The 25,144-nt window shown below is 38.8% G+C and overlaps 1 protein-coding gene across 1 annotated transcript in view; it reads left to right on the forward strand.

Annotated features, from left to right (window-relative positions):
- pex5la (peroxisomal biogenesis factor 5-like a) overlaps nucleotides 1-25,144 on the forward strand; it is a 116,272-nt gene that overhangs the window by 75,553 nt on the left and 15,575 nt on the right. Inside the window, exons 4-7 of the mRNA XM_066663883.1 lie at nucleotides 2,715-2,909; nucleotides 3,832-3,952; nucleotides 4,078-4,171; nucleotides 10,467-10,562. Of these exons, the coding sequence (XP_066519980.1) occupies nucleotides 2,715-2,909; nucleotides 3,832-3,952; nucleotides 4,078-4,171; nucleotides 10,467-10,562 (506 nt within the window). The remainder of the gene's footprint in view (nucleotides 1-2,714; nucleotides 2,910-3,831; nucleotides 3,953-4,077; nucleotides 4,172-10,466; nucleotides 10,563-25,144) is intronic.

Genomic DNA, 25,144 nt, shown 5'->3' on the forward strand with positions numbered 1-25,144 from the left:
AGGACCACCACAGGGCAGGTATGATTTGGGTGGTGGGTCATTCTTTGCTCTGCAGTGACACTGACTTGGTGGTGGTGTGCTAGTGTGTGTGTGTTGTGCCAGTATCAGTGGATCAGACACAGCAGTGCTGCTGAAGTTTTTAAACACTGTGTCCACTCAGTGTCCACTCTGTTAGACAACACCAACCTCATTGGTCTTCCTTGTAGATGTAAAGTCATCTGTTGCAGCACAGTTTGTGATGTTTGATTTCATCAGTGGACAAAAGACGCTTTTGTTTGGTGGTCAATTCTCAATCCAGCAGAGGCTCTGAGGGGTTTTAAAACTCCAGCAGCACTGCTGTATCTGATCCCCATTGGGACAGTTGCAAAAGAAATGCTATAAAAACTAAAGAAATGTTTTGTTTTCACTGACAAAGTGAATTGTATATTGTCAATATAAAACAAATAATGTGATGCCTGCAACACACACAAAGTTGGGACAGAGTCAACATCAGGCTGAAAAGGTTCTACAAATAATACTGTACTGGAGGTTTCCACAGTTATCAGTTTAACTGTGAATTTACGCCTTTCACCATCTAGAGTTCATAGTGTCATGAAAAGTTTCAGGGGAAAGAATCAGGGGAAATCTAATTGTGTCAAGGCCAAGGGTGGAAACCACTGTTGAATGTGTGACTACTGAGCTCTCAGGAAATATGGTTGAAGACACTATCATGCTACCGTGATGGACATAGCCAGATAGGTTTGGAAGTACTTTGGAAAATCACTGTCACTTAACACAATCTGCCACTCTGAAACCATGTGATTGTTTTCAAAGAAATGCCAATGAGTTCTCTTGACACAGATGACATGGACAGAAAGTCAATGGAAACATGTTCTGTGGTCAGACGAGTCCACATTTCAGCTTGCTTTAGGGAAAAACATGTCAGGTTCTACATGCCAAAAATGAAACAGACCATTCAGACTATTACCTACAACATGTCACGGGTGATCTGCAGATACAGTATGTGAAGGTAATATTTGTGCTGAGGTTTGTATTGGTATTTTGGAGAGACATAGGCTGCCTTCGGGACAACGTCTTTTTCCAGGAATTCCTGCTTGTACGGCTTTCAACAGTGTGTATTTGACTGTCATGCCTGTGCCGTCTACTGAGTATGTTTGGAGTGTCATGAAGAGGAGATTCAGACAACAGTCAGTGAAGTTACAGACAGTGAGTGTAGTAATAAAACAAGATGGCTTTAATTTTGTGGCAGATCAGTGTGTGTATAGCATACATTCCTGAATGCATATTGGAGGTAATAATTGTTGGGGGTTTTTTTTTTCTGCATAATTAGTGTGTAGACCAGTTAATAATAAAATATCTCACAAAACTACTACCAAACACTGCTGGAATTTAGGAGTTGATGACATAATCTTGGATTTATGCCTCAGAAAAGTAGGGTAAATTTTGCACATTAAACAACACAGTGTAGACACAGGAGCATTAGTTCTGTCAACAGTTTAACGGTTAGTATATATCAGATATTCTGTGTGTATATGTGGGTGGAGCTTTTGAAGTGGAGTTGGTTGGGGTTTCTCAACTCAAACATTCAAATCACAGAAAAAAAGACATGTTGTTAGATGGCCTTGTAGAAACACACCTGAGCTGGCTGGAGGACATTCAGAGGATTTGTTTTTGTTTTAGATGACTGATTTACGCCAAGACAACAGTACAGAGCTCCTTCATAGGCAGGAATCAATCTTTCTGATTTGCTCTTGATGTATCTTTTCTGAGATATATAGAGATGACTAATACAGCAGTGATGTAGCAGCTTTAGCAGTATTGGGAATGGAAAGAAAGCCATAAAGTTTTTGAAAGGCTTGTGAAGTTGATGGAACATTTGGATCAAGTCTATCAGTCAGTAGTGATTGGCTGTCACGTGTGTCTCAGAATCCCTGTGGTTTTCCAACAGAAAAATGAGTAAAATCAAAGATTGTTAGCCCCGTGGGCACTGGGATCACCCGCTGTTTTCTGATGGCAGTGGCCACTCATATACAGCCCAGAGCAACAACAGAAACTCATGTTTTATTCCTGTTTTCTGTCAACAGTCATTTCAAAGGTTCGTATCCTACATTTTTCTAGACTTTTACTCTTGACGTTTTATCAAATGACCCCACGTTATATTTTTGTGAGTTTATGTACCAAAGACAGCCAATTTAACATAATATCCAAGCTTTTCTTTACAGAATTGAACTTGCTGATTTTGTTCCTGTGGATTTTTGCAGGCTATGGGCTCTTTAAATTTCAAGTAAGACATATTGAATTTAATTCTGTATTTTGGTCATCTTTTATAGCATCAAAGTAGGAAGCAACAAACCTGAGCTCACTGAGACACTCATGAGAAGAAAGATACTCTGTTTTGCTTCTGTACGTGGTACAGTCAGATTCATTCTCAGACCTGCCTCCTTTGTAGATTTTCATTCATCCTTTGATGCAAAAACCTTGGACCAGAGACCTTTGATAGTGATGACGTGAACTCTTTATTGGTGCGCTTTGGTTTTCAGTGAAGCATCGGGTCTGTCCCATCAGGTAACAGCAGCTGTAATCTGAGAGAGAGAGATGTGCACTCTCTTCCTGACATGTGAGGTCAGGAGTGGGCTCAGACCCCTGGCTGGACACATGAGGTCATCCTAAAATCTGAAAATTCTATATGTTCATTCCTCTACCTCCTCATGCAGTGCTGTCCACGTCTCTGGACCTGCTGGACCTGAGTGAGCCTGGGGAGAGGAGAAATAATAAAGAAAGTAAGAGCCCGGTGTCCAGCAAGAGCACACCACATCGAAAGAAAGCAGACGAAACAGAGCTGATTCAGGTGGACATTGAACAGTCCACTCCCCGCTCGCGTACCCCTGTTAAAGACTGTCTGGACTCAGGTACAGTGTCCGAACATTCATCACATTTATCTTTAACACCTGTAGATGTTCTGACTTGGAGATTGTAAATGAACAATAATATGAATGATCTGGACCCCCCTGTTTTTACTGCATGATTTGATAATTATCTAAATAACAGTTTATTAGTCGACTATTTAAACATCTTTAAAGGTTTAATAAAACACCTATATAAACATCTATAAAAGCTTAAACACTTAAATTAACATCTGTTAAGGCTTATATACATTTATACACTTTAACACTTATACAAATATTGTTTAAGGCTTTTTAAACACCTTTTTAAAATCTTATAACATATCTATAAACTGATCTATAAAATCATTATGTTCTTGGGTGAAATTGACAAAAACATCTTTTATGACAAGTGGTGCTTCTTGGAATAATGTTAAATGTTGCAAAGGCTTAGGTGTCATAACATTATGAACTATGACCTACAGCAAATGGTTACCAAATTGTGGCCAAATGTCTAAGATATTCTATATAAGATTTGGGGTGTTTGCTCCTAGGGCTCCCCCCTAGTGTAATTTACTTGTAAAGCACTGTACTGAAATCAATGGGGAGAAGGAGTGGTTTCCTACCCTCCTAAAGAGGTGGAATAGTGCAGTTTTTGCAATGCTGAGCCCAGAGTAGCAACAACACAGACTCTATTCTCCCAGTTACAGCTCAGTGGAGGATCACGGTGATTTTGAAGCTGTTAATTTAAAAGTAAAAATATTGCGTAGTGTCCCTTTAAATTCTATACACATTGTGTCAAATAATACTGGGAAATTTAATACAATAGAAAGGCAGACTGTTTTGTATAAAATCAATAAAGATGATTTAACCAGGAGTGACCAAACTATTGCCTACAAATGCACAGCCTTTCTCTGTGTCATTAATTTATGTATTTGTCTGTTGACAGTAACTATTCCTTCTCCGCTGGAGAAATGGGAGGAACTCAACCTGCATCCAGAGAGAACTGGGAGCAGAAAATGGAAACTGGACAGAAGAAGATCCTCAAAGAATTCGGGAGAGTTTATATGGTAAGCTTTGTCTCTGCAATGTGTTCAGAAAAGAGATGAAATATTCTCACAAGGACCTTTGATGCTATGAAATCTACATTGATGCAAACATGATATTGTTTCTGTCCCGTATGATACACTCACAGGTCTATTGACGGCAAAATACAAACGGAAACAGCCACCAAGAACTCATTAGAAGTAAATTACAAAGTGGAGACAGAGACGTCCCCTGCCACTCAAGTAAGATAATTTATCTTCACCTCCCATCAGTACTGCTTGTTCAACTCCATTCAGAATCATTACACTCCTTCATTATGTGTATTACACATTTGGACTATAATGCACAGAGGTGGGTAAAATGGGCCAATCCTGATTTGAATGATCAATTAAACAAAATAAATATAAATAATTATTCTACTCTGTAAAATCAACAAATACCTTCCATTAATTAAATTTTCAGTCAAAACTGCCAAGTTATTCATGTTTTTACAAATGAAACATTAGAACATTCATTTTCATAAGGAAAGGGAAACCCCACGGAAAACAAAAGAATAGGAAAACAAAATTAAAATATTAAGAGATACAAAGAAAATGGGACGTTTAACAACCCTGCAAGACCAGGTAAACCCATGTGTCACCATCAGAAAAACAGTACATTCAGCTTCCATCTGTTAGAGACAGAAAATCAAGCACAGCTTTTGCTTCAGACATGAAAAAACCCACAGCTGTTTCTTTCCATGCTTCAACTGTGAGTGGACAAATGAACACTGGGTCTGAAAAGATGTGTAACTCTCAAGAAGCCATTACCGAGGTACAAAAATAGACAAAATAGACAACAGTTTAAACCTGTAAATTGAACCAAGAAGCTGCTGCTTTTTTGTGTGGCCTGACAGCAATAAACACAACCAACTTCTAAGACTGAACTTTAAATTTTTTTTTTTTAAATAATAGTGCATATTTCTTTTAATAACGTAGAGTCTTTCAAATAAGAATGAATAAAGATGTGTTATATAATGTTTATCTTCCTGCATGTTTATCTGTTTGGCTCTGTTGACCAGAGCATAACACTCCCTCTGCCTTCTAGCCTTTTTCCCGTAGAGCTTTCGGACGTCCTCTATAAGTTTATTAGGACCAGGCAACCTTCTTACACTACTTCATGGTCCAGATCTGATGCCCACTGATTTAGGCACTTTCAGTGGTGATCAGGGATCAGCATGGGCACTCTGGCCACTCTGCATCTACAAAGATCCATGCACAGCATGCTGTGATGCAGTTGTTCTGACACTTCTCTTTTTTAACCAGCATTTACAATTTGTGCTATAGTAGATCTTCTGTGAGACTGGAAAAGCTCAACATGTGAATTGATGACCCTTGGGCATGCATGTGACCCTGTTGCTGGGTCACTGGTTATGCTTCCTGGACCACTGCTGGTCTGTACTAACCACTGCGTACCAGGAATACCCCACACAATGTTTTTTTTTTTGGAGATGCTCTGACAGTTGTCTCACCACCACAATCTGGTCGTTGTCAAAGTTGGTTAGATCCTCAAGCAGGATTTTACCTTTCTCCAAAACATCAACTTAAAGAACTGACTGTTCCCCCGCTGCTAAATTTACCCCACCCTTACACAGGTGCCACTAAACGTTACTTATGTCACCTGTCAGTGGTTTCAATGTTTAGGCTTGTCTCTGTATGTATTTAGCAAATTATATGTGTTTTGACTAGAAATGTAATAAACAAAATGTGTTCCCTGGCTTTTCACTGCACACAGCACTGTTTATATGCAACTGAGTTATTATAAGTTGGCCTACCCACCTCTTTCTAGTAAAAAAAATGTTTTAATCTAGTGTTAAGTGCATGCAAAACTGAGCTCTGTTTCAGCTTTAAATGTCATTCTGCCCTGTCACCGTCTGGAAGTATATGTTGTATGTGTCTTTGCTAACCCTTAGATTCTTTCATTTCAGCTCAACAAGCAGTATTTTAGTGGAAGACAAGTAAGCCTCTCTATGCTTTCTTGTATGACATGCTGAATGGTCTATACATTTGCACCATGCCAGCAGCATCACCACTGACCATATTGCAAAAAAAAAAAAAAAAAAAAAAAGGAAAGAAAAAAAGGGGGAAAAAAAAGAAAAAAAGCCACACTGCAGTGGTTAGTGGCTTTTGAAACTGAAACTGCATGTTTGCAGCATGTCTCAGTTTCTGAGGAATTCCGGCATTTCTTTATTTTTTTAGCTTGTGGTGCTACAGGGTACAAATGTCACACGCTTCTGTCCTCAGTGGAGCATGCAGATCTGCCCGGCTGCTCTTTCTGTTGCTACACTATCTGCTGTTATTAGATTGATAGCTGATGAATTATTCAGCAGCCTCTCACTGTGCTTATTACAGTATAAGATATCAACTACAACAGGTAAAGCACACACCACATACTAAACACTGAGTTTAAACGTAGGCTTTAGAAGAAGATAATGGCAGAAGAAGAATATGAGCAGAACTTCATTACATTGGGCATCCCAAAGAGTCCTAATTTATATTGTCTCTAATAAATGTGCATTTACAAATTAACAACAGATGTAATAACAGTGTAAATACTAGTGGTGCGTTCTTTGAAACAGATAAATTACAGTAATGCATTTTGTGTAAATACTCATCCTTAACAACAGGTGTCACTAATGCAATTCCAAATTAATATTAATAGTTAATAACATAAATTGTTTTATGCAGTTACAGCCATATTCTGCAGTCAGAATATTTTGTTGGAAAGAATAGCAATTTCCATATATTATTATATCAATAAATTCATATTTTATTACATTCATAATTATATAACAGACAATTTCTTATTACCCCTGTGAAAATACACTTGCAAGATTTAGTTACATGACTGGAATCCTGAAGACTAGAATTATTTTTACTATATTAATATAATCTGAATACATCACAAGTCTTATGCATTATAACATATATAGCTACAGTCATTAGAGAGTAATTGGTAACCAACCTTGGTTTTCTACTCTCTAGCTGATTTTAACCTGGTAGAAGTTGGGAGTTCAGTTGTTGTGCTGTGCATTTACACAATTATAAGATTAGGTACATAACTATATATTAAGTATACACAAATTATTACATTTACATTCAGTAGAAATGTTGTGTTGGTTACTGTGACCTCTGTGTTTTTTAGAAGTTGATTAAAGCAACACAAGGTAGTATTTTACCTTACAATTATAGCTTCAAAATGATGTTTCACAGACTTGAAATAATAATAATATTGCTGCACTCACTATAAAAGCTAAACCATGCTGAGTAGCACACATTGACGAAAATTGAGCGTCACACTGAGTGTGACTGTGGATTCCAAGACGTTAGTCATCCATATGAAAGTATTTTTGGAGCAAAACAACTGAACATCTGTTAGAGTGGAATTTGTAATTGTAGAATATAGTCACGTGTGTCTCAGTTAATTTGAAGTCACAGAAAAACACTTTAGGATTTGAGAAATTGTATCATTTTTTTTTGTTCTACAACATAACAGTTACATCTTCACAAATTCTTCACTGCTGGTGCTCAAATCCAATTCTAGATGCACAAACAAAATAGCAAGCTCAGAGGTTTGCTACAGATGCAGTGGTGAATACTGTGCAAAACACATTCATACACTTCATACAAAAAATGTGAAGTCTTGGAACAGATATGCACATTCAAATCATTATGTGAATTTATGCAATGATGGTTACACAGCTGTAGCATTGTTTTATTGTTTTATTTTCTTGAATATTTGTCCTGCCCAATGTCAATTACAACATCTGATTGAACCGGCGGCTACAAGTCTCTAATGTTGTTTTTTCACTAAGAAATGACTCACTTTCAAATATCTCAGTAAATGTGGTGCAAGTGATTTGTGTATCTGTGGAGCCAGGGACAGGGCATGTCCTGGGATCAGAGAAAGTGTTTGACCAATTATGTATGTATATATACATAATGTAGAATAGCAACATCGACAGAAATGGCTACGTATACCTATAGATACTCTATGACCTGTCACAAGGGCCGGAACGCTCTCCACAGCAGTTGGCAGCTATAATTAAAATGGGGCTGGATTGGACTGTTAAGTGCGTGAGTAATTGACCAAAGAAGTGGAAAGTGCAGTGTTAAAGGTAATTGTTGCACTGACTCAGTGTTGGGTAGAGCACATTATTCATCAGGACCCAGGCTCAGGTTACAGCTCTCAGACAAGACGGAGTATCTTTTCTGAGCCTCCATTATATCTTCTTGTATGAAATCTGTTTAATGCTGTAACCCTGGCGATAGATGAATATCCAATGAAGCAGGTGCCAGTCCCCCAGTCCTGTGCTGCTCATTCAGAGGAGACATGGGACTTACTTAGGAAAGAGACTGAATTCTGCTGGCTACAAGTTTGTCTTTTACAGGCATATCCTCACCTTTAATATTTAGAGGGATCTGAATAGAAATGACAAAATAACCCTCTCAGCAAAAGAGGGCTACAGATGTGTTTGTGTTCACACTGTAGAGACATCTGCTCACATGTTCCAACTGGTTGTGGTAGTAGTAACACAGGCAGGAGTATGCTGTTGGCAGAAAGGCAAGAATCCCTGCCCCCTAATGTTAGAAAATTTCTTCTTGAATTCTGACCTCACTGCTCAAACTGAGCAGTCTCCAGAAATGTGATTTGGATGAGATTTGGAACCACCTACAAATGTGGCTTGAGTCACACTGGAACAGTTTTGATCTGATATTCAGCCTGCAGAAATCAGTCCTGCGCAAACCAGATATATGGGGGGAAAAAAAGCTGCCTGTCTGAACAAGGCTAACATTACTAGCAACTTCTAATTAATATTATAAATGAAGTTGTACTCTGCAATTATGATCTCTGGCACAATTCTGATTTTACAGTTATGCAAAAGAACTTGTCTAACATTATTAGAGTGGGCACTGATCTGATATTAGTCTTGGGCTGGTACCAGGAGAAAATGAGTGAATATTGCAGGATTTAAACACCTCTACCCTGAAACATCCCAAAATTCCTTTGGCTGCAAAACAACTTTATTTAGTACATAACATAATATCACTATCCATATGTAGCATATGTAACGTAAACAAAGTTTCTTCGACAAGTAGCTGTTCAGCAAAGCATCAGTCTTATGTTGCTGTAACTTTGGTTTTGTTTTTCTTTAATTGTACCATTATATTATTTGGATATTATTTGCTACAGTTGTTGGACTGTAACAAATCGCCTCAGGTATTTGCTTTTAGTGCCATGTCACTTAAAATGTGTTTGTTGACATCACATGAAAACAATTGCCATATGTAGCGTAACATTAACACTGCTAGCACATGTGGCTAGCTATTCAGTAAAGCATCTGTGTGGGAGCTGCAGTTTTGGTGGCTTTATGATATAACAATTTAATTTTAGCTTTGCATTGCCTTTGAATTATTTGCTGTCATATTGGATGTGTGAAAAAAACTCTCAGATTGTCACTTTAAATGAAGTACATCATTTAAAATGGCTCATAAAAAAGTTTTATATTTTGCAGTTGGTATTGGAAAAATAAATTGTGTAATTCCATCTGTAAAAATATATAAAAAATTCTGTGTTATTATTTCATAGTAGGTTATATGCTTTATAGTCACTGTATTTTTGAGGTGAGTTAAGGGGTGTTTTTATATATTAGGTAGTGGTAAGTATACACTGTTAAAAATAGTTATAAAGTATACACTTTTTACTATTTCTACAATTCTTCTCTAAATCTTTATATGTCTATATTTTCTTTTTGTAAAGCACTTTGGAAAGTCATTGTTCATTAAAGACGCTCTATGAATAAACTTGGCTTGCCTTGCCTTATAGAAATACTGCATTGTTACTATCACCCTTCCCTTATTTTTTAAACATACAGAATATCCACACTGGATTTTGAATTAGTTTAGTGTTTACATTTCAGATATAAAGATAACAATTAAAAATGAGCATGAGGTTAAAGGGATGATATAACTTCAGGGTAATCGCTGGAGTTCCAATGGTTTATGACACTTTTGTTTCAATTGTATAAAATCAGTTGCTTCCCTGCACATGTACCATGCTCCTCTTTGGCTGTTATAGTTTCCGATTTAAATGAATGCTATGACCAAATGTCTGCAGCTGTGCAATATTCAGATATGAACATGGAGAGGGATGTGCAGAAGAGTGTTTGCTGACAGTAGCGTGTCAGTTTAGAGCTGTTGTGAGGCAGATGGTGGTGGTGGTGGTGTGGGTGGGTGTGGGGGGGGGGGGGGTGAATGGAGTGGATGGTTAAGGCCAGGGGGATGTAGGGGAGGTGTGTGAGCCCTGTGAAGCCTCAGAGAGAAAGAGGTGTAGGTAAGAGCTGCTGATGGTAGCACATCCCCTCACTGCTGGCATCAGAGCTTTGCAAGGGCAGGGCTTTTTCCCCTGTCAAAGGGGGTCTGGAGACACAGCTGAGCCTCAGTCTCTCACTCCTGCTGTGCATGTGTGTGTGTGTGTGTGTGTGTGTGTGTCTGACAGGGCCGGCTGAGTAAGGACCAGCGGTGGGGTAGTGCCCTTCTGTCCAGAAACCAGTCCCTGGAGGAGGAGTTTGAACGAGCCAAAGCAGCTGTGGAAGTAAGCGACTGTTTCAAATACACCACACAAACAGTGAAGAATATCAGTGTTCATAGCTAAAACTAAGCCCGAGTCACTGTTTTGAGGCTTATATGGTAAAATCTGAAAATACTGTTGATAAACATAAGACTCAAACAATCCCATACTGCACTAAATAGGTGCACAAAATAAGCAGGGCTATAGAGGATGGGGAGGGGTGATTGGGGAGAGTCATGTCTCGAGTCATCAACCTGTTTGTCAAACTATTTGTCACAAATCAAAAAGGACAAGATATGTTTAACATGCTCATTTGCATGTGCTCATCATCACTTAGTAGTGCTGCCTTAAGGAAGAAAGAGTGTAACTGGTTACTAGCCAACAGGCTGCATTGGGCGGAGATTTTCAAATACCATGCTATTTATTTACTGGTACAGCGCTGCCTAGACCACTGTGATTTGGAAGGTTAATTAATTTTCAAAGGTTAATTAATGTAAACAATTTTTTTAAAAACTTTTATTGACTTTCAAGTGAAACATAGCACAACTGCAAATAGAAAAAGTGTTAGGGGCAGAAGCGTTCATGCCAAAAATGAATAACAAGTAGCATTACCATTTCTGGGTTGGCACATCCCCATGATCCAAACTGTCCTGAAAGATCCTGCGGCTGGAGTAGGAGACAACCTCTTATCCCACCAATCAACACCATTCCTTTCCATCATCGCCAAGACAACACAAAACTGGGCAGCCTCCAAATCTCCAAACAGGGGGTGTTAATTTATTACTTAGAGTATCTAACTTCTCCAATATTTTCAAATTTTTTGAGGCGTGTCTTAGTGAAAAAGTGAATCTTTCCATAAAATAGGTTTCACCCAGTCTGAGAGAATAGGGACTCTTTTTTTCAGCCATTTCCTAGTGATTTTTTTTTACTTCCTGCTAATAGAATTAATAATGGGTATTTATACTTGATGTTTGGGTATTATTGCTAAGTGGAAGACACTGATGTTAAATTCAAGATGTATGTTAATTATAGATCTAATCTCTGTCACCCCCTCTGTCCAAAATTATTATTAGGGCATTCCCAGAACATATGAAAATGTCCAAATCTAAACTCATTTAAATAATTTAATTATCCTGATGTTATAGGACTTTAACAATTTCTTTCAGGTAAGGGTTTTATATGGTGTGTCACTGCTACTGCTGATACTTACTAATTTGCATGAGCTTGGTACAAGTTAATGCTAATAAACGACTGTTATATCTCTAGGTCAGGCCCTATTTCAGACAGAGCACATCTCCTACTTCCTTATACCTCCTCAAACTGCAGAGTATTTGTTTTGTGAATTTTGAGTTTGCTTCCTTCATTTGCAACACCACTGCCACTTTTTCTTGTGGAAATAACATCTTCCTACACATTAATTTCACAAGCAGAATATGATGATGACTGACAGAATAAGACCTATAACGGCACATTGTTTTCCACTGCAGAAAGGTGAAGTAAATAGATCAGTAATTTCTGTGGCAGACATGTGGGATCAGATGACAGCAGGTATAGTAGTTACAGTAATCAGATAAGGCTCATTCACTTGAAGACCATGCTGCTAAACACCAGCAGTTCAGCTCCAGTAATCATCATAACTTCAGAATCAATAATGAAGCGAATGTCATGTAGCTCTTGGGGGAAAACATCTCGCTATAATGTCCTGGTGTTATGAACTAGAAAATTTAGAGATGACAGGAAGTGATCACTGAACAATAGTTGTGCACACAGAAGCACAGACGTTTCAGCTGCTTTTCAGTGGTAAGCAGATTACTGACAGCTTTGAATGTGAAATGGAAACCGCTGGCCAGAGCTGTTGTTTGTCACCACAGAGAACATTCTTGGTGCTTGTCTTGCTTGAATCTTTTTTGGTCTGGTCATTGTAAGAGCACCGTGGGCTATTGGATTTCACATGTTGCAGATTCAGAGGACTGGAGGGCTGCAAACATCACTGAATTGTGAAAGCAAATGAATAATAGAGGAGACACAGGAAGAAGATGCAAAAGTGAGAGGAGTGCTTACCATGTCAGAAATAAAGGGACTAAACTATCACTGGGGTGGTGCCCTTCAATACCTTTAGTTTGGGAACATAATTTTACCATATTTCACCGTACTTTTAAGTTGCATCTGACTTAAAACTGACTACGTACCGCTTGTCTTTATTTTGGAAATAAAGGGCAAGTATTTATGTATATTTTGCACACATGAACCACACCCAAAGCTGAGCTTGAGACTCTCAGAAGCTTGGGGAGGAGTTCTGGGTGGCTTTGCTGTGGCCTTGGAACCTGAAGAAGAGAAGATCACTGGATTAGGAATGCATACATTGTATCTACACTCATCTACCCTACATTTTATCAGTTCCACTGTCCAGACACAAGTACTTTGTAGTTCTACATACTAAATAGTAGATGTAGTTCTACATCTCTAAATATATTCTTATCCCCATTTCACCCTGCTCTTCAATGGTCAGCATCCTAGAGCTGGTATGAGTAGATCAGACACAGCAGTGCTACTGGAGTTTTTAACTCCTCAGTTTCTTTGCTGGACTGAGAATAGTCCACCAGTCAAAAATATCCAGCCAACAAAGTGTCGTGTATGGCCTCTTGTGTCCACAAATAAGGGACTAGATGACAACCAACACAAACTGTGCAGCAAGGTGGACCACTGAGGTCGGTGCTTCAAAGTTCTCTTTATGGTCAGTGGAGCTGACTAAATAGACAATGAGTGTAGAGTGGTAGGTGGTCCTAATCCAATGATCAGTCATTGTTTTAAGATAGGTTAAATCATAAAAATGCCAGGCCTATTATGTACAAAGGCTTATTATTTAGTAAATACAGGGACTTTATAGCAAACTGATGGGGTCCACCAGTGGGCAAAAGGTTATAAATAAATGTTATTTTCCCCTGGGAGAAGTCACTTTAAGGTACACAGTTAGATATGTGAGTGTGTGCACATTGCTGCATTGTAGCCTCACACAGCATGGAAAGAAACAGTGGAAATACTGACTGGTATCTAAGTGACCACACTTGTGTTTACAGGAGCAACAGTAGAAAGTGTAAACAAACTAATAAATAATTATTTTGGGTCCAAATCTGAAAGTGAGAGTGAAAGTAAATTAATCTTCATAAGAATTTTTACATTGTTTTTAACTTGAAACAAAAAACAGGTATCTGTGTAGCGTCCTGTCCCCTGACAGTGTATTAAGGAACATTCCTGGCACTGTTCTGGGATTATCTCCAGAATCTCTCCACAGGGCGCACTGACGTCGAGTCCCTGTGGTGCCCTCCAAGGAGGATTTGCTGAAGCTGCGTGGGTGGGGCACTTTCTCAGAGGGCGTAAAGCTTTCCGATAAGTAATGTTACCCTTGGGCACAAGAGAGCAAATGGAGAACTGATTGATTATTCCATCCTGGCTTTTGAAGCTTGTACCTTTAGATACTTCTTTCTAGCCTTCTGCAGTCATTCTGAGAGCCTCGTATCTGCATAAATGAGTTCTAATTAAAAATCCGGTGCAGAGCACATTTCTCTAGAAGGATGCTTTTCGTGGCATGCCGACTGGTCTCCGATCCATTTCATTTGCGTAATTGTGGGCTGTCAGGAATGAAGAAACAGCTCAGGCTCTAAAACAGAGGAAATGCAAAGAGCCAGACTGTCCAGCGTGTTACAGCCTGACAAGGAAACAGGGCTCTGATTTACATTTCAAGGGTTGTATGTTTTTTTTTTTTTTTTTTTGTGGTCTCATTATTTAACTGAGAAAAGAAAAAGATAAAAGATTTCCCATATATACCAACAACTAGATGGCATTTTGTAAATATAAATACATTTTAATTTGATGTCTGCAACACACTCTGAAAAAAGTTTGGACAGAGGCATGTTCAGGACTGTGTTACATTACAGTTACATTTAATTACTTCAGTTACACTGTTTAATCATTTGGGAACTCATTCGTTCATTGTCTGTGACCCATATCCAGTTCAGGGTCGGGCTGGGTCCAGAGCCTACCTGGAATCATTGGGCGCAAGGCAGGAATACACCTACCAATGCGTGTTTTTGGAGCGTGGGAGGAAACCGGAGCACTTGGAGAAAACCCACACTGACACAGGGAGAACACACCAAACTCCTCACAGACAGTCACCCAGAGACTTCCAGGTCCCTGGAGCTGTGTGACTGTGACACTATCTGCTGCACTACCGTGCCACCCTCATTTGGGAACTGAGGATACTAATTGTTGTAGTGCGTCCATTTTGGCTTGATACAAGGCTTTAGCTGCTTAGAAGTCAATGGTAAACACAGTCTCCATAATGCTCACACAAACACACATTGAGGCCACTAAAAAAACATACACTTGATAGGATAAAACGTAACCAAATGACAAAAGATGTCTCTTCAAGACCATAATATATGAACAAACATGCATGTTTTATTGTGTCTTGAGGAGTAATATGTTTAAATGAAATTAGTGTCAACAAGCGTTGGTATATCAAAGAAAATGCAAGGGATATTTTTTAAGAATATAGGCCTTTTACTATTTAGGCATTTTGGAAACTTTCCTGTTGTTCAGAAAGCTAGTCTCCTTTCAAAGGTTATTAGTAAATGATAGTAACCCTTAGGCAGATTTATGCTTCTGTTATATAGTTATAAAAAACGTGGTAACACAGACACTCATTCTTACTACACAGTGGGCAGACTTCACAGGGACAAAGTCAAAGATTCTTGTTGGGTAAGACAGAGTTAAGATGCATTTCCTTGCACAATGACTCTGCAGGAGAATGAAACAAGAAAAGCTTGGTGAAACTGGAGGGGCTTGTGAACTGCCCAACCCATCCTTAATTTGATTGGACATTGAAAAATAGATCACCAAGGGAGAGCTCTTACCACACAGGCCCTTCTGGGACATACAAAAGCCAGTGAACAAATTAAGGCCTGCTGCTCTCATTAGAAACAGGTAGCAGCAGCAGGAGGTGAGAAGCAGGTTAACTCAGAGGTGTGCTGCTCTGCTCAAAGGCAGTGAGATCATTATTGAAGCACTAGAATACTACATTAAAGAGGAAATCCACTACATGCTCAGAATTTTTTCACTATTCAGTAACAGAGATGTAAAATCTCTCTTTAAAAAAATGGATACATTTTAGATAAGCTTGCAGACTTCTTCTGGACTAGTGGGAGATGTCCACGGCTATTTACTGGCAAACTCAGTACCTGATATCACTAATGCCTTTGTTGCTGAGTGCCATCAAATCCTCACAGCAGTAATCACCTAAGGGCTTTCCACAGCAAAGAGGGACAGGCTTTATGTTAATACTTTAATTACAGAATAAATAGTGCATGAGTGGGGCTCAAAACCAGTAGCTGGAAACCATTGTTTCAAAGCACTTCTGTGCTATAAGAATTTCTAATGATTGTGGTCAAAGCTTTATGTGCCCCTGCTCTCAGTATTCTCAGAGACAGAAGTATAACTTATTTTCAAAGGCAAATGACTGTGTCAATCGAAGGACACAAAGAAAGGGAATGATTGGATCTTCACCCCTGGCAGTGCCCATTTTACCTTATTGTCAATTACATTGCCCTCCTTCTGCGGTCGAGCATGGTTTTTGCTGATCCAGAATGACAGGCACTGCTTTTTTTCACAGCTGGAACTCCTTCCTCCACTAAGCATTTGACAGTTTGTCAATTTATGAGCTCAGATGAGAAGTTAAGCATAGTGAAGCCAAACTGTTTAAAAAAATGCTGCTCATTTCCCTTTGAAAGCAACTGCAACGAAGAAGCATTCACCTCATCTGTTTTCTTGATTACTGCTGAAACAGATGTTGTTTGCCTTCTCTATCCAACCTGCAGTCTGTACGGGAAAAGGGGGAGTGTATTTTATAAATTGACAGCGAACTGCAGGTCTCATCAGTTATGCTTTGTTGCTAAAACTGTATATGTCTTCTTCTGAGACTCAGTGCCTGGCTCTGAAACGTCAGACAACATTTTAATCCACATGGAAGCGTCGTAATCATTTCTCTTCAACTTTGTTGACTCCACAGAGTTATTTATAAACATAGATATAATTATATATGCAATAATGTGCACGTTCCAAATTCAGCTATTTAGTTTACTGAATGATTAATATAAGCTGAATGCTCTGACTGGGTTTAGCGGTATGTGCTTTCTTTGCTGTATGGCATGATATATACTGAATTACACATCTGTTAACCACCACTTAAACTGAAGTTATCCTAATCACGCTGGACCCAAAGGCTACATACACATGCATCAGCCAAAACTTTCCACACAAATGTTCCACTTTCTCAGCTCCACTGACCATACAGGAGCACTTTGTACCACTACAGCCCACAGTACAGACTGTAGCCCATCTGTTGCTCCTCATACTTTTAGCCCCCTTTCACCCCGCTCTGGAATATTTAGGATCCCCACAGGACCACCACAGAGCAGCTATGATTTGGGTGGCGGATCTTTCTTAGCGCTGCAGTGACACTGACGTGGTGGTAATGTGTTTGTGTGTGTTGTGCTGGTACAAGTGGGTTAGACACAGCAGTGCTGCTAGAGTTTCACTGTTGGACTGAGAATAGTCCACCAACTAAAAATATCCAGACAACAGTGTCCTGTGTTCACTACTGATGAAGGACTAAAAGATGGCCGACACAAACTGCAGCAACAAATGAGCTACTCGCTTTGACTTTACATGTACAGGGTGCACCGACGAGGTAAACAAACCCCAGCAGCACTGCTGTGTCTGATCCACTCATACCAGCACAACATCAGTGTCACTGCAGTGCTGAGAATGATCCACCCCCCAAATAATGCCTGCTCTGTGGGGCTGTGGGGGTCCTGACAATTGAAGGGAATTATCAAAGTATACAGAGCAACAGTCTGTAACTGTAAATGTACAAAGTGCCCGTGTGGTCAGTGAAGCTGGGAGAATGAACTATTAATATAGAATCAAGGAAAATATTTGAAATATGTATCAAAATGGTATCTTGTTTCATTCCATACTTTATACTGAAGTTAAAAAACAAGTGGAAGAATTACCACTGAATGTCCTAATCTTACACATTTAATTATCTGCCTTTTCTCTGTCCCACAGCTTTTTGTAATTCCAATCACGAATCAACCTTTTCTCTCTGTGAATTTAATTATAAGCTTTTATTATATATTATATATATATATATATAATATATATATATATAATATATATATATTATTTATATTTTGCAATATATACATTCATCACCTGTCATGCTTTATGGCTGCCTTATCCCTAATAATAAATGTTCCACTATCAAGCATTAAAGCAGTTTAGTTGGAGACATGCTTTTTTTCTGACTGCTGTATAGAATGTGCTTTCAGCCTGTCAAATTGTAAATGCCAGTGATCTCTAATCTTTGGATTTCTTTTTTACTTTCTGCGTCAATCTCAGTTGAAACACTAATGTTGCACTGTATGAAGTCTTAGAAGAATAGACCAGGCACTGTGTTCTTTTTTTTTCCTTTTTTTTTTAAAGCCTTTTCAAAAGGTCTGAAGAAAACTTTTTAAATGATTTTTCCAAGTGTAACTTGTCAGTTATTCCCACCTGCTGACTGAATGTCCTCTATTTTATGACACTAGCTAATCTGGGAGGGAGAAGGATAATGTGCCTCCTCTGAGATGTGTCCTAAGAGCACTGTATTTTTTTTAAACAGGAGGAGAATGCTGACTCATGGACCACAAATGTATTTTTGAAAGGTGGTGCGAGACCCCCACTGCTTTGTGTTTTACATCTGATAGCAGCCGTTCATTGTATTCTGCACTGCTGTGCAGAGGATACACGCAAACACACTGCCTCACACAGACATTCACACATACACAAACAAACCTATGATAACCTGTCACTGCTTGCCAAGTTCTGCCTGACTGGGAAAATTTAATTCAGCATGGAATTAAACCAACCAGTCAAAAAAGAAGCTGATGTAAAGTTTATTTTAGAAGTGAAGCATCTCGTTGTATGAGTTTGTCATTCATTTACTCACTCTCACTCCTTGTTTAAAAAAATGCTTCACAAGGGATGCATCTCATTGCTTCCCGTCATTAAGGGTATTCAATCATTTTTTTTTCATATCTTCCTACTAATCAGTCACAGATTGTGATATATTTATCTGAATTAGAATCACTATTGGCCCTATTGTGCGTGCACAAAGAAGAATTTGTTCTCTGCATTTTAACGCAAGCCGGGCAGTGAAACATATATTTACACACACACTAGTGAACACTAGGGGGCAGTGAGCACACATGTCTGGTGCGGTGGGCAGCCCTTGGCACGGCGCCTGGGGAGCAGTTGGGGGTTAGATGCCTTGCTCAATGGCACTTCAGTCATGACCTGTCGGCTCTGGGGATCAAAACGGCAACCTTCTGGTTACAAGCCCAGTTCCCTTATCACCGGGCCATGGCTCCCCCATATTATTTATATATTATTCCAAATTTTTGAATGCTAGTGTCTATACAGAATATGTGCTGGATACATCTGTATTTTATACAATGATTGGCTGGTGAAAAGTCTTTGGCGCTACATAATTAACAGGCCCAGTGCCTGTGCCCCAGTTTTGTCCAGTTCTGTGTTTTTGACCAAGTTGTCCAGCATCATTGCATATAATGACTTATTTGATACTATGCTATCGTTTGTGCTCAAAAAGCAGGACAGTTGATGTATACTGTATGTGTCTAAACATATGGTAGTACAAGCTTTACATGTCACTGTAAGAATTATATGTTTTCTTCTTTACTATAATTACATAATTACATATAGTTTATGCAGACAGTGTAATCTGTCACACACACACTTACAAAAGTAGTGTTGTTTGAAATGACACACTACAGTTTTTTTTTTCAAAAAGGCCCAGTACCGTTTGGTATAATTTCTCATTATGGTCAATGATGTTTTTTTTTTACCAACATTTTGTAAAGTTCAACCTAGAAACAGCTACAAAAGAATGCATGCATTTATGGTTAAACCACTGATAAGTCAGTTTTTCTTGTGATTCTAGATTAGGGGCCAGAATAAACCCTCTGTGCTTGTTGTTGCAAGACTATTAATGTAATTTGTGATCTACTGTATAACAATGATTGTTGATAATATAAGGAGGTCACTAGTTCTATCCGTGGTGACGCCTCAGCTGTCCAAAGCCAGAGGTCCAAGGAAGCACATTTGGCTTTGCTCTCTCTGGGTGGATAGCACAGACTTACCTCTTTCCCACTCATTGTAGCCAAGTGATACACATGAGTGCATTCTCCTCCAAGCATGTTGAGCTGTTAAATGACATGATGTAAGCTGCAGTTTGAAATGTGGGACCATTTGCTAAGCATTCTTATTTGGTAGCATCACATGATTGGATATGCTCTAGCTTAAGAGTTTAAGTACAATTTATTTAAAAGGAAAAAAATATATATCAGTGGTTTACCTTTGCACTTTATCACACACTAAGAATGTCTATGCTTCATTCTATGACCGTAGTAAGGGAATCTGGAAATATCTTGTGGCTGGAGTTGTTAATAAAGGTATACTCAACTCATGCCATCTCTCAGAGGAAGAGAAGGGCTCGGGGTTGTGCACCCTCGTGCAGTTTGTGTTAGAAACAGTGACTAATTGGAAGGCAGTTTCTCACCCCAGTCAACCCCCATGGCCTTGATCGTTCGTCACATGGCTGAGGGGCTTCGGGCCAGGCCCCTCTCACCCAGCGAGACCACAGCACCTCAGTTAAGCCCTCTGTCACAGCCAGCTGATTTTTTGGCAGCATGTCAGACTTTATTGCACATATACAGCTGTATCTCTCAGTCTCTTATCAGCAGACTCACCAGGCTGTTGGAGAACGGGCTCTTTTAAAATGATATCCGTCTATACTGACAGCTGCTGTAAGGGTCTCTGAATACTTCCTTCTTACTGGTCCCATATATCTTTTTTTGGCACCTTAGTCTTGGTTTGTTACTTTCAGTGAGAAGTGATTTCTAGGGGTTAGTAAGTGATAGGGATATTTTTACAGTTCCTGTCAATTTGTGGAAGTCCGTCGTTGTTCAGGAAAAGTACAGCTGCTGATCAAAGTTAACTTAAACACTGTTATAAAGGAATACATCATGAGAGGCTGTGCATTACAGTGATTTGATCACAGTTAAAAGGTGCTTGTTGAGCATGACTCAAAAAACACACCACATAAAAGTGAAATATTTTATAAATTACATGGTCTCTCTCAGTTAACTCCAATTATAAGACGCTGTACTCATTAAGTTTGAGTTGAATTTTTCACAAATGGTAGATTTAAAATTGCTTTAAAAATGATCTGAGTTCCTCTTCCTTATGTTGCAATGGTACAATGGTTTCCATGCAGCTCAACCAATCAAATTGTAGCAAAATGTCTGATAGAATTTTCTGTTATTCAGACTTGGGATTAAGATTGACATTTTACCACTCAGTTACATTTCTAAATGTACTGATGTTTTTTCTTTATTATTATTTTTATATGAATTTACATTTATTTATTGATTGATATTTATATTAGAATGATGTATATTAGAATTTTTATTATTTATTTATTTCCTGTCTAAATATATGTTGTTGCAAGAGTTTAATACACTTTTTCATTTCACACCGGGTAGGTTGTGAGTATGAATGTATGGATGCTGTATATCCATGAAGAATGCATGTATGGCCAGTTTAGGTTTATATCAGCTATAGATTTTGTTATTCTTTGCTTATACTAGGTTTTAATTTGAAATATCAGGACTTGGTACTAAGGTACATGTAATATTTATGAATTCAATTTGAGTGTTTAAGGCTAAATTTGAAAACAGAAAATTGTGTATAAAACTTCGTTATTACATTTTTCTTCCTTTGGTATAGGGGGGTGCGATATGACGATATTAGATCGTGAACAATAAGAATTTGTCCACGATGCACCATCACAGGGAGATTGTTGGATCGTGCTAATGCACATACAATCCACTCCTGTTCTTGGCACCACAAAGCCAGCGCTTATGTAGGTTGTCCCCTTCAAAACAAGACCAACTTTGAGTCAATCCACTCGTTAGTAATCCTCATGCTTGTTTAAAGATGACTTGCAAAAAGAAAGAAAATTATCAGTTCAAAATAAAGTACAACAAATAAAAAAATTAGTTTAAATATGTTCCCCAAGGATCTCTGCTATGGCCGTGAAGCTTGGGCTCTCAGCTTTAATGACACGTCAGTCAAGTCTGTAGACCAATCAGGGGCGATGTTCAACCGAGGAGACGGGGAAGCAACCAAGCTACAGCGCACACCTCAAAAATTTTATTTGGCAACAGCAATCAAAATAAACAACAATCAAAACAATTACTAAGTTTTCAAAGCTTAGATTCAAAGCTTAGGAGTGAGGGAGGAGGCCTCAGTTTACAGCCAATCAGGGAAAGCTCCCTCCTTCCAATGCATCTGGCCTTAAAGGAGAAGACTACTGAGTTAGAAACAAGACTAAATATCGGAGTAAATCGAGGTGAATCAGAACTTTTTTCCTGTTTGGTGAGGGTAAAATGCCATTTGGAGAGGTGCAGGAGATTTGTTTGTGAAGAATGTAAAATGTTGCCATTAAGCTTAGGTAATATATTTTTTTTTTCTGCAGTAAAATTAATAATCTTCCTTATGGAGAGGTTGGGGTCTTTGAAGATTCCAAAAGATTTCAAAGAAGATTCCAAATTAAATTTAGAAACGTGCCTAAAATGTTTTGTTGTTTTGATCATATTATGACCAGTAAAGATTCATTTCAGTATCTTTAAAAATTCTGAAGGTCTTTCAGTAACATTGCCTCTAGTTTATTCACTGCCTCCAGATTTGAGTATGTAATTTCTGGTGGAAAATGGAGAAAATACCTGGAGTGTTAAGAGGTTAAAAACCAGCATGAAAAAGAATTGTGATAAAATTGAGATTGAGATTTTTAATTCTGCTCCTCACAATCTAAATTTCAGGAAAAAAAAAAAATCTGTTTACGGGATCTTCTGATTTTTGTGTTCGTAATAAAAGTGGTAGGACTGGGGGAAACCGACATGCACATAAAACCCTCAACTTTCCACCGAACAGGGAATAATGTCTTCCTACTCGTCAAGGGCCGACATTAGGCTCAGACTCACAGAGCAGCACTGTGAGCAAGTGCACTAAGTTGTCCATGTGCGTGTTTGTATAGCAGTTTACAGTGGAACGTGTGTGGGGGGAGTCCAGCTACTTGTGGAAATGGGCAGGTGAAAGATATCCAAAATATAATGACTCTAAAATATAATAACACATTATTCACTGAGTTTTAATCACAAAACCAACAAAGTGTTAAGTGTTATAACCCTATATAATATATGTTATAATCCATAATGTTATAATCTATAACATGCATAATTTTCTTGTTATAAAAAATTTAAATCAACCTGTCACTAGAAAACTCCTCTTTGAGTCTGTGCCAAATGTTGACAAGTAGGAAGAGGTTATTTGTACTGGAAAATCAGGGAGTATAAAGATGTGCAGCAAGATTTGCACCCTATTTTCTGTTTTCAGAAAATTGAAATCATAAACTAGCGGGAGATTGAGAGGCGGATTGGTGCAGCGTCAGCAGTAATGCAGGCTCTGTACCAGTCCGTTGTGGTGAAGAGAGAGCTGAGCAGAAAAACAAAGCTCTTGATTTACCTTTCAATCCACGTCCCAATCCACACCTATGGTCACGAGCTTTGGGTAGTGACCGAAATAATGAGATTGTGGGTACAGGCGGCTGAGATGAGTTTTCTCTGCAGGGTGTCTGGACTCTCCCTTAGAGACAGGGTTAGGAGCTCAGACATCCGGGAGAGACTCGGAGTGGAGCCGCAGCTCCTCCACGTTGAGAGGGTTACCAGTTGAGGTGGTTAGGGGATCTGGTCCAGATGCCTCCCGGACGCCTTCCTGGTGAGGTGTTCAACTGGGAGAACACGCTGGAGAGACTACATGACTCGACTGGCCTGGGAACGCCTCGGTGTCCCCCTGGAGGAGCTGGAAGCAGTGGCTAGGGAGAGGGAGGTCTGGGTTTCTTTACTCAGACTGCTTCCCCTGTGACCTGGAGCCAGATAAGCAGTGGATGATGGATGGATGGATGGATAAACTTTACACTGACCCCTGTTTGTGCCCACAGATTCAACATTTATGATGTAGCAGAACTGCACACCTTTTTCTCATAAAAACAGAACACCCTCACTGCACTATTATGAGTGCTGAACAAAGGGCAGTTGTAAAAATGTTGCTAAAATGAAAGCTGGGCTTCCTTTCCCTGGCTGAGATGTACTAAAGATGTTTTTAACCTCACATTACAGCCTGCTGAAAGATTCAGCCCCAGAAACATGTCCAGGATGGAAGAGATAATGAGATTTCAACTTTGACCTTTGACTATTTGGAACACCAGTGCGCTGAGTTGGCAGGGGTCTTCCAATTATAGTAATTGGACACTTAGTAAAGCTGCACCCATCACGGATCATAGAAGAACAATTATCTGCACAGCACCTGAGACGGCACTGAACAAACTCATATCTCATCAAATCTATTAAATCTCAAAGGATTCTCTGATGGGTCTCTGAAAGATATTACCACTCACAGCTCTTGGGTTTGTAAGTAAAATGGCCAAAAAGCTTTACCTCACCACCTTATCTATTTCAAATGTGCTAATTTGGAAATAATTCAACAGTCAACAGCATGGCTACATAAGCAGAGAGACTTTCTGTGCAGCTGAAACTTTCAAAACCGATTCGTTTGGAGTCCCTCAATTAATGGTAGTGTTGCTAAAAGCAAAAGTGAAAAAACACATTGGTAAATCTCCTTCTGTCTCATATTTATTTGGAGTGTGTTGCAGAATCTAAGAATATATTTATTTTTAAAAATCAATAAAATCCATAAGTTAGATATGAAATATTGTGTTTTTCATGAAGGTAATACAAGTCTCTGGGGTCCGTGAGTGTTTTTTCTTTCACGTTCTAGCACAGTGTTATACTAGCTATACTATACTACCTGGCCTGTTCTAGACGGTTGGTCCAGCCTCTGATAATCATAGTCCATTCACAGTCAAGTCTCATATTTATGTTGTTTATTGTTATTTTTCCAACTGTAGAGGATGCAGTGCAATCTCTGTGGGTTCTGGGAGAGCTTGACCTTACCTACTTTCATTATACATAACCTCAGGCATGTTCTAACCTGAGGCATGTTCAAAATGGCCCCCTATTCCATATTCCCTACATTGCTCATTGTATAGTGCACTATAGGGAACTGTATTCAGGAGAGTAGTGAATACCAGCTAGTGATGACCAGAAAAAAATTAAAAATATATCTGTTCGTTACATGACAGTGTCAAGTTAGTTTTCTTTATTAAATTGTAATAAATAATAATACTGTAAGATGCCTGTTTTCTAGTTGGCCAGCTCTTAATTTACCAATTGAACAAATCACTATAGCCATCATCATAAGAGTCCCCAATGTTTTCTTATTGTTTTCATTAATTAATTTCTTGGCAAAAATATAGTAAAGAAATATGATTAAATTATTTACTAATTGTAGAGGGGTTGAGATACACAACA

This window comes from Hoplias malabaricus, chromosome 3 (assembly GCF_029633855.1).
Source record: "Hoplias malabaricus isolate fHopMal1 chromosome 3, fHopMal1.hap1, whole genome shotgun sequence".
NCBI lineage: Eukaryota > Metazoa > Chordata > Actinopteri > Characiformes > Erythrinidae > Hoplias > Hoplias malabaricus.